General features: G+C 40.8%; 1 protein-coding gene across 1 annotated transcript in view; it reads left to right on the top strand.

Annotated features, from left to right (window-relative positions):
- The first annotated feature begins 1,014 nt into the window (after positions 1-1,014).
- The window catches only part of ablim1b (actin binding LIM protein 1b), a 132,589-nt gene continuing 122,266 nt past the window's right edge, over positions 1,015-11,337 (top strand). Inside the window, exon 1 of the mRNA XM_082966035.1 lies at positions 1,015-1,267. Within this exon, the coding sequence (XP_082822161.1) occupies positions 1,015-1,267 (253 nt within the window). The remainder of the gene's footprint in view (positions 1,268-11,337) is intronic.

Here is an 11,337-nt window from a genome sequence, read left to right as displayed (position 1 = left end):
CCAATCAAAAAAGATTTGGACTCAACAACATTGAAACAGGGTTTTGATTGGTCCCGTGTGGTTCAGTTGGTAGAGCATGGTGTTTGCAACACCAGGGTTGTGGGTTCGATTCCCACGGGGGACCAGTACAGGAAATTATTTTTAATGAAATGTATGCATTCACTACTGTAAGTCGCTCTGGATAAGAGCGTCTGCTAAATGACTAAAATGTAAATGTAATGATTGTTCCCGATCAAATGTAATCTAAGTAGTTACATGGAATTACACCACCAAGTCCCCTCTCCCTCCAATGATAAATTATTCACTTCTCTGCTTGCCCCTAGATTGTATCCCATTCAATTCAAGAATAGAGAATGGATAGGAAAATACATTGACCTGTGATCTATCTTAACTGTGGCTTTAGCTATAAAGAGATAGATTTTAACTGTAATACATGTGATGGTTAAAAAAACACAAGGCTGAAGTTCATAATCTTCTTAAAGATTCCCCCATTCACAGGAGATTACCATGGATGCATGTTGCTCTTGTTTTGATATGCCTCAGGGGCATGAAATTGGATGAGGGGGAAATGCAGGTAGATAGAATGACTGTACCAGCCATTTGACTTGACTTACTGCATCACGGATCCACTGTATTACCTTCCCTGCAGATAAACACTAAAAATACATCCCTCTTAATCTTCTTAAGGGAGTGAGTCTTGCAGTGCTTGACGGACAACACACACACACACACACACACACACACACACACACACACACACACACACACACACACACACACATACACATACAATGTTACAAAGTCTTAAAGGTCAGCTTAATACCTGAGACGGTTCAAAGGGTGTTTGCGGTTTTCGCTGCTTTAACTGTTCGGTCGCCCTACTGTTCCTGTGTTCTGCTTTGCCATACGGCCGTCCTACTGTTCCTCTGGTTCTTGCAGTCCTTCTGCATGGTTTCTAATTTGCAGTCAGTTTGCAACCCTCGTTGCTGGGCCGAGACCTTTGTTAGTATCGACATGCCAAACCTCAGCAGCCTGGGCAAGATCTGTGGCTCCAGCCGGGGCGAGGATATGGTGGTGATGGACAGGGCCAAGCGCAAGAATTCGGTTAGGCGCATGTCAATCATTGAGGATGGTCAGATTGCTGAGGTTCTCTACCTGATTCCGAAACAATCAATGATGGAGCAGCTTCCCTTCCTGAACCCCAACGACTATATCCTGTGTGAGCGGATGGTAGGCATGCCGCCAGACATGGGATCAATTGGACCAGGTAAGGGATTGCTCATCTGCCTATTGTTGCCACCTTTCCGATTTGGTCTGGAGACTGGGTTTGTTCTTCTGAAGGCGAGCGATAAAGCTATTCAGTTAGATTGTCTTTGAAATTAATTGCTGTAATGTCAAAAGTTTTAGGACAATTTGGTAACACTTTATTTGGTGAGTTGTACTCATTCAACTTTCAACAAATTGCTCGATTAACTATCCACTAACCCTAACCTTAATCCTTACCCTACAGCAATCTTTAAGTCATACCACAGATTCTCAATTGGATTGAGGTCTGGGCTTTGACTAGGCCATTCCAAGACATGTAAATGTTTCCCCTTAAACCACTTGAGTGTTGCTTTAGCAGTATGCTTAGGGTCATTGTCCTGCTGGAAGGTGAACCTCCATCCCAGTCTGAAATCTCTGGAAGATTGAAACAGGTTTCCCGCAAGAATTTCCCTGTATTTAGCGCCATCATTCCTTCAGTTCTGACCAGTTTCCCAGTCCCTGCCGATGAAAAACATCCCCACAGCAAGATGCTGCCACCACCATGCTTCACTGTGGGGATGGTGATCTCGGGGTGATTAGAGGTGTTGGGTTTGCGCCAGACATAGCGTTTTCCTTGATGGCCAAAAAGCTCAATTTTAGTCTCATCTGACCAGTGTACCTTCTTCCATATGTTTGGGAAGTCTCTCTTTGGCGAACACCAAACATGTTTGCTTATTTTTTTCTTTAAGCAATGGCTTTTTTTCTGGCCACTCTTCCGTAAGCACCCAGCTCTGTGGATTGTACGGCATAAAGTGGTCCTATGGACAGATACTCCAATCTCAACTGTGGAGCTTTGCAGCTCCTTCAGGGTTATCTTTGGTCTCTTTGTTGCCTCTCTGATTTATGCCCACCTTGCCTGGTCCGTGAGTTTTGGTGGGCGGCCCTCTCTTGGCAGGTTTGTTGTGGTGCCATATTCTTAAAAAAATGTTATCATGGATTTAAATGGTACTCCGTGGGATGTTCAACGCTTTGGATATTTTTTTATAACCCAACCCTGATTTGTATTTCTCCACAACTTTGTCCCTGAGCTCCTTGCTCTTCATGGTGCTGCTTGCTTGGTGGTGCCCCTTGCTTAGTGGTGTTGCAGACTCTGGGGCCTTTCAGAACAGGTGTATATATAATGAGATCATGTGACAGATCATGTGACACTTAAATAGAGTCCACCTGTGTGCAATCTAACTATTTATGTTACTTCTGAAGGTAATTGGTTTCACCAGATCTTATTTAGTGGCTTCAAAGCAAAGGGTGTGAATACATATGCACGCACCGCTATCATTCTATATATTTTTTTTGAAACAATGTTTTTTTTTTCATTTCACTTCACCAATTTGGACTAGTTTGTGTATGTCCATTGTATGAAATCCAAATAAAAATCCATTCAAATTACAGGTTGTAATGCAACAAAACAGGAAAAAACACCAAGGGAGATGAATAGTTTTGCAAGGTACTGTATACTTTGTTTTTCTGTATTTTGTACCAGTTTAACCTGTTGGGGCTAGGGGGCAGTATTTTCACGGCTGGATAAAAAAACGTACCCGATTTAATCTGGTTACTAATCCTACCCAGTAACTAGAATATGCATATACTTATTATATATGGATAGTAAACACCCTAAAGTTTCTAAAACTGTTTGAATGGTGTCTGTGAGTATAACAGAACTCATTTGGCAGGCAAAACCCTGAGACAGATTCTGACAGGAAGTGGATATCTGATGTGTTGTATTACCTTTAAACCTATGCCATTGAAAAACACAGGGGCTGAGGAATATTTTGGCACTTCCTATTGCTTCCACTAGATGTCACCAGCCTTTACAAAGTGTTTTGAGTCTTTTACTGTGAGATCTGACCGAACAAGAGCCATGGAATGGTGATGGCCGATTAGACTCTGGCGCGCGAGTTCATGTTGGGTACCCTCGTTCCAATACGTTATAAAAGAGAATGCATTCGTCCACCTTGAATATTATTCATGTTCTGGTTAAAAAAGGCCCTAATGATTTATGCTATACAACGTTTGACATGTTTGAACGAACGTAAATATATTTTTTCCCCTCGTTCATGAAGTGAAGTCCGGCGGGCTTAGATCATGTGCTAACAAGACGGAGATTTTTGGACATAAATGATGAGCTTTTTTGAACAAAACTACATTCGTTATGGACCTGTGATACCTGGAAGTGACATCTGATGAAGAGAATCAAAGGTAATGGATTATTTACATAGTATTTTCGATTTTAGATCTCCCCAACATGGCGGCTAGTCTGTATCGCAACGCGTATTTTTCTGGGCGCAGTGCTCAGATTATTGCAAAGTGTGATTTCCCAGTAAGGTTATTTTTAAATCTGGCAAGTTGATTGCGTTCAAGAGATGTAAATCTATAATTCTTTAAATGACAATATAATATTTTACCAATGTTTTCTAATTTTAATTATTTAATTTGTGGCGCTGACTTGACTGCCGGTTATTGGAGGGAAACGATTTCCTCAACATCAATGCCATAGTAAAACGCTGTTTTTGGATATAAATATGAACTTGATAGAACTAAAAATGCATGCATTGTCTAACATAATGTCCTAGGAGTGTCATCTGATGGAGATTGTAAAAGGTTAGTGCATCATTTTAGCTGGTTTTATGGTTTTGGTGACCCTGTCTTTGAATTGACAAAACATTACACACAACTCTTGTAAATGTACTGTCCTAACATACTCTAAATTTATGCTTTCGCCGTAAAACCTTTTTGAAATCGTAAAACGTGGTTAGATTAAGGAGATGTTTATCTTTCAAAGGGTGTAAAATAGTTGTATGTTTGAAAAATTTGAATTTTGACATTTATTTGGATTCAAATTTGCCGCTCTTGAAATGCACCTGCTGTTGATGGAGTGCACCACGGGTGGGACGCCTGCGTCCCACCTAGCCCATAGAGGTTAACAAACAAGGATCGGATGTCGTCGACCTTCTTTTCAAAATGGTTGACGAAGTCATCCGCAGAGAGGGAGGAGGGGGGAGGGGGAGGAGGATTCAGGAGGGAGGAGAAGGTGGCAAAGAGCTTCCTAGGGTTAGAGGCAGATGCTTGGAAGTTAGAGTGGTAGAAAGTAGCTTTAGCAGCAGAAACAGAGGAGGAAAATGTAGAGAGGAGGGAGCGAAAAGATGCCAGGTCCGCAGGGAGGCTAGTTTTCCTCCATTTCTGTGAGCTCGCAATGAATCGTCAAGCCACGGAGCAGGAGGGGAGGACGGAGCCGGTCGGGAGAATAGGGGACATAGAGAGTCAAGGGATGAAGAAAGGGAGGACAGGAGGGTTGAGGAGACAGAATCAGGAGATTGGTTGGAGAAGGATTGAGCAGAGTGAAGAGATGATAGGATGGAAGAGGAGAGAGTAGCAGGAGAGAGAGCGCGAAGGTTGCGACAGCGCAATACCATCTGAGTAGGAGCAGAGTGAGTAGTGTTGGAGGAGAGCGAGAGGGAAAAGGATACAAGGTAGTGATCGGAGACTTGGATGGGAGTTGCAGTGAGATTAGTAGAAGAACAGCATCTAGTGAAGATGAGGTCAAGCGTATTGCCTGCCTTGTGAGTAGGGGGGGACGGTGAGAGGGTGAGGTCAAAAGAGGAGAGGAGTGGAAAGAAGGAGGCAGAGAGAAATGAGTCAAAGGTAGACGTAGGGAGGTTAAAGTCACCCAGAACTGTGAGGGGTGAGCCATCCTCAGGAAAGGAACTTATCAAGACGAGGAAACTTATTTTTTTACCAAAGTCTAGTTTCACTTTTGTGGATAAGCTTATGTCTTTTTTATGGGGTGGTGGTGTCAAACAGAAGCCAAATCATGTTTATCTTACTATTTGTCAGCTTTAGTCACCTCCAATCTCCCTCTTTATGTTTACGCTACACATGCAATCCAATTGTTGTCAATACTCTTGAAATTTGGACTCAATTCCATCAGCATTTTAAATTCTGTGATTTCTCTATTGTAGGTCCTTTATTTAATAATCACCTCTTCCTTCCAGGCAAACTGGATTCAGCTTTCAGCCTTACTAAGTTTAATTATCTATTTTATTGATGACATCTTTGCCATTTCTGAAACCTTACGATCCAATTTAATCTACTCCATTCAAGACTATTTACAAATCCACCAGTTTATTCACATTCAAAGTCCAACCTTTCGAATTCTATCACCCGGATCGGGTCTGGGTGCCCTTTTGAAAACACCTTTTCAACTAAAGGGACTCATATCTCTGATAGAGTTCAGTGTGTCAAATCGGAGGGCCTGTTGTGCGGACCTCTGGCAGTCTCTATGGGGGTGCAACGGGGTACAATTCTCGGGCTGACTCTCTTCTCTGTATACATCAATGATGTCGCTCTTGCTGCTGCTGATTCTCTGATCCACCTCTACGCAGACGACACCATTCTGTATACCTCTGGCCCTTCTTTGGACACTGTGTTAACCTCTCTGGGCTAGGCGGGACGAATTCGTCCCACCTACGCAACAGACAGTCTAATCCAGTGGCGCGATTTTCAAATACCTTAAAATCCTATTACTTCAATTTCTCAAACATATGACTATTTTACAGCTATTTAAAGACAAGACTCTCGTTAATCTAACCACACTGTCCGATTTCAAAAAGGCTTTACAACGAAAGCAAAACATTAGATTATGTCAGCAGAGTATCCAGCCAGAAATAATCAGACACCCATTTTTCAAGCTAGCATATAATGTCACAAAAACCCAGAAGACAGCTAAATGCAGCACTAACCTTTGATGATCTTCATCAGATGACAACCCTAGGATATTATGTTATACAATACATGCATGTTTTGTTCAATCAAGTTCATATTTATATAAAAAAACTGCTTTTTACATTAGCATGTGACGTTCAGAACTAGCATACCCCCCGCAAACTTCCAGCGAATTCACTAACAATTTACTAAATTACTCACGATAAACGTTCACAAAAAGCATAACAATTATTTTAAGAATTATAGATACAGAACTCCTCTATGCACTCGATATGTCCGATTTTAAAATAGCTTTTTGGTGAAAGCACATTTTGCAATATTCTAAGTACATAGCCCAGCCATCACGGGCTAGCTATTTAGACACCCAGCAAGTTTAGCACTCACCAATATCAGATTTACTATTACAAAAGTTTGATTACCTTTTGTTGTCTTCGTCAGAATGCACTCCCAGGACTGCTACTTCAATAACAAATATTGGTTTGGTCCAAAATAATCCATCGTTATATCCGAATAGCGGCGTTTTGTTCGTGCGTTCCAGAAACTATCCGAAATGGTAAATCTGGGTCGTGCGCATGGCGCAATTCGTGACAAGAAAAATCTAAATATTCCATTACCGTACTTCGAAGCATGTCAACCGCTGTTTAAAATCAATTTTTATGCTATTTTTTTCGTAAAAAAGCGATAATATTCCGACCGGGAATGTCCATTTAGCTAAACAGAGGAAAGAAAACAAAGCTTTCGGTCGACGCGGGCACGAGTCTGAGTCTCACAGTACTGTAACCAGCCACTACCCAAACGCCCTACTTTTTTTCAGCCAGAGCCTGCAAAGCCACGATTCAGCTTTTTGCCGCCTTCTGAGAGCCCATGGGAGCCGTAGGAAGTGTCACGTAACAGCAGAGATCCTCTGTAATGGATAGAGATAATCAAGAAGGGCAAGAAATTGTCAGACAGGGCACTTCCTGCATGGAATCTTCTCAGGTTTTGGCCTGCCAAATGAGTTCTGTTATACTCACAGACACCATTCAAACAGTTTTAGAAACTTTGGAGTGTTTTCTATCCAAAGCTAATAATTATATGCATATTCTAGTTTCTGGGCAGGAGTAATAATCAGATTAAATCGGGTACGTTTTTTATCCGGCTGTGAAAATACTGCCTCCTAGCCATAACAGGTTAAGCAACAGCTGTCAGAGCAGCTCACAGATCACTGCACCTGTACATAGCCCATCTGTAAATAACCCATCCAACTACCTCATCCCCATACTGTATTTATTTATCTTGCTCCTTTGCACCCCAGTATCTCTACTTGCACATTAATCTTCTGCACATCTACCATTCCAGTGTTTAATTGCTGTATTGTAATTACTTCGCCACCATGGCCTATTTATTGCCTTACCATAGCCTACCTCATTTGCACACACTGTAAATATACTTTTTCAACTGTATTATTGACTGTATGTTTGTTTATTCCATGCGTAACTCTGTGTTGTATGTTTCGAACTGCTTTGCTTTATCTTGGCCAGGTCGCAGTTGCAAATGAGAACTTGTTCTCAACCTGCCTACCTGGTTAAATAAAGGTGAAATAAAAAAAATAAAAAAATAAAACATCCCATCACTCAATAAAATCCAATCTGAGAGGGAAAAGGAACTTGTGGAGAGTCTGGAATACTGCCCTACTTAGGGTAAATACAATTTAAGGTACTTCACGTATCGATTTTAGTAAGGCCAGATTGTACAAATTCTTCCCCAATATTGGTGGTACATGTGACAGGTGTATAAGCTCCTTGGCGGACTTGACCCACATATTCTGGTCCTGTCCTTGTCTGGCAGATTATTCGTCCACTATATTTAAAACCCTTTCTGAAGCATTTGGTATAAAGTTGCAGCCTACTGCAGAAATTGCTATTTTTGGAGTACCAAACAACGATCCTTCTCGGGAAAAGTACAATGTCTTTAAAATGTTATCTTTTTTTTAAGAAACCTGTGTGTGTCTGCTTGCTTGCATGCGTTTGTGTGTGAGTGTACTGTGTACACATGTGTGTATGTATCCATGTGTCCCATATGACAACTTGAAGTACATGTTTTCTTAAAGCAGATTAGCTCATTGAGTATGTTGTACCTACACAATAAAGGTTTAGATGTGTTCTTAAAATGTAATATTGTCATTCTAAGATTTATAGATGAATATCTCTTGAAAGCACCTGTAATACCAGATTTAAAAATAACTTTACTGGGTAATCACACTTTGCGATAAAAGGGAATGCGATACTCAGAAAATTAGCTAGTAAATACAGCTCGGCGCCATCTTGCAACAATCGCATATCACATCTAATCTTGTATAATATTGTCAATAATCCCTTACCTTTAGTTGTCTTCATCAGAAAGCACTTCCAGGAATCCCAGGTCCACAACAAATGTATTTTCGTTCGAAAAAGTCCATCCTTTATGGTCCATTAGCTTGCTGTTGTTAGCGCGTCTGAAGGCTGTATCCAAAACCATCGTCGGCCGCGGGACAGCAATTTCGAACAAAAAAAACATTTTTCCCCCATTTAGGTTTGTTCAAACATGTCAAACGTTGTATAACATAAATCTTCAGGGCCTGTTTCAACAAGAGAGCCAATAAGATTCGAGGGGGACGATTGCATTGTGTTTCAAAACGTTTCGAAAGGAGGGGGTAGACAGGGCCGCCGGCGTCATAATGGTGATGGCCCTCCTCCTGTGACCAATTTCAACAGACTCTCATTCTGTCAGTTTCCACAGTAGAAGGCTCAAACCACTTTGTAAAGACTGGGGACATCTAGTGGAAGCAATAGGAAGTGCTCAATGAACCATTGCTCACGGTGTGATTTATAGGCAACGAGATGAAGTTGAGTCCACAATTCAGAATTCCACTTCCTGTTTCAATCGGTCTCGGGGTTTTGACTGCCATATGAGTTCTGTTATACTCACAGACACCATTCAAACAGTTTTAGAAACTTTAGGGTGTTTTCTATCCACAGGTATTAATTATATGCATATCCTAGCTTCTGAGTTTGATTAGTAGGCCGTTTAAAATGGGCACACATTTTTTTCAAAATGCGCTGTGGCGCCCCCTATCCTAGGGTAAGTCCAAGAGGTTAAACTGGAACAACCATTTCAGTAACAGGTGCAAATAAACTGAATTGATTAGTTTATAAAATATTTACCTATGTTGTTTATATTTGTGTAGCATACGATTAATCAATCAATCAACGTACATGCAAAAACACAGATGTTAAAAACAATTCTAAATCAAACCGCAGTAGAGCATGCTGCGAAATATGGTAATGGTAATGGTTATGTACAAAACTAATAGTTAATTTTACGTGTCACAAATTCATCATTGTACCTTATGGTGAGTATTATAATAATAATAATATATGCCATGTAGCAGACACTTTTATCCAAAGTGACTTAGTCATGTAAGTCGGAAAACTGTACATTATATTGTAATTTTGGGTATTATCAACAGTAAAACATTCTGAAATATTTTACTGCAGCAGACTGTAAATGATGGTGCATTATGAAAAAATGTTGTGGGCGGAGAAATAATTGCTGTATTTCGAATGGTACTGTAATTACACTCGACAGAATACAGTACAGTATCGTATCTTTGAAGCGCCTTTTGCCCATTAGTGCCTTCAAACTCAACTCTGGCCCTCGAAGCCAGTGCCACTGCTTTTTTTCATTGTTCTAATCAGGGACTGATGTAGACCTGGGATACCAGGTGTGTGCAATTAATGATCAGGTACAACAGAAAACCAGTAGGCTCCGGACCGATGTAGAGTAAGAGTTGAATACTCTTGCATTCGTCGATGCATGGTATTGTTGTTTCTGGCTCATCAACATATTTTGTGATGTGGCTTGTAGAGGGCTATATTTGTTGCACCAATGAGTTAGAATGCTGTACCAAATTAACATCTAGGTGGTTGTAGTGCCACATAAATTTAAGATGTTTAAGGGACAGATTAGAGTGGTAGCTAGTTTTAAATCTTAACTGTTATCACATTTTGCCATGTCCTTTGGGTTATTTTGCCCTGTAGTTCCTGCCAGTTAGAAAGCCTTTGTTAAGGCCTCTAGAAAAGCAAATGATATAAAACACCAACGGGCCATACTTGCGAACATAAGCAAGCATTTAAAGTTAAACAGGTTCTTATGCACAAAATATGTATCAGCCAATTAAAATTGTCAATTTACTTGCATGTGACACAAAGCTAAATTGTAGCTGGTCGCATCCATTTGCTAACCTCGCCAGGTGGCAGTGATTACTTTCTGGTTCCAACACAAGTTCATGGAAGCGTCCTTAACCTCTCTAGGGTAGGGGGCAATATTTTCACGTCCGGAAAAAAAAACATACCCGATTTAAACTGGTTACTACTCTTTTCCAGAAACGAGAATATGCATATAATTGGTAGATTTGGATAGAAGTAACTCTAAAGTTTATAAAACAGTTTGAATGGTGTCTGTGAGTATAACAGAACTCATATAGCAGGCCAAAACCTGAGAAGATTCCATACAGGAAGTGCCCTCTCTGACCATTTCTTGTGCTTCTGTGGCATCTCTGTCGAAAATAAAGGATCTCTGCTGTAACGTGACAATTTCTAAGGCTCCCGTAGGCTCTCTGAAGGCGCCAGAAAGTGGAATGAGATCTCTGCTGTCTCTGGGCTAGGTACAGGAGCGCTGTTTGTGAGTGGTCAGGCTGGTGGCTCAGAGACAGGAGATGCGCGGCCCCGAGAAGTGGCCATGTTTTTCTATCAGCTTTTGAATAAAACAACGTCGCCCGGTTGGAATACTATCGCTATTTTACGAGAAAAATTGAATAAAAATTTATTTTAAACAGCGTTTGACATGCTTCGAAGTACGGTAATGGAATATTTTGACATTTTTGTCACGACATGCGTCCGCGCGTCACCGTTCGGAGATGGACCTGAACGCACGGCCAAAACAGAGGATATTTGAACATAACTATGGATTATTTTGAACCAAAACAACATTTGTGGTTGAAGTAGAAGTCCTGGGAGTGCATTCTGACGAAGAACAGCAAAGGTAATCTAATTTTTCTTATAGTAATTCTGAGTTTAGTGAACGCCAAACTTGGTGGGTGTCAAATTAGCTAGCCCGTGATGGCGAGCTATCTACTCAGAATATTGCAAAATGTGCTTTTGCCGAAAAGCTATTTTAAAATCTGACACCACGATTGCATAAAGGAGGTCTGTATCTATAATTCTTTAAATAATTGTTATGTATTTTGTAAACGATTATCAGGAGTAATTTAGTAAATTCACCGGAAGTTTTCGG

The sequence above is a fragment of the Salmo salar genome, chromosome 19 (genome assembly GCF_965601325.2).
Source record: "Salmo salar chromosome 19, fSalSal1, whole genome shotgun sequence".
NCBI classification, from domain to species: Eukaryota; Metazoa; Chordata; class Actinopteri; order Salmoniformes; family Salmonidae; genus Salmo; species Salmo salar.
Note: the sequence above shows the minus strand (reverse complement) of the source record. Positions and strands in the feature narration are given on the sequence as shown.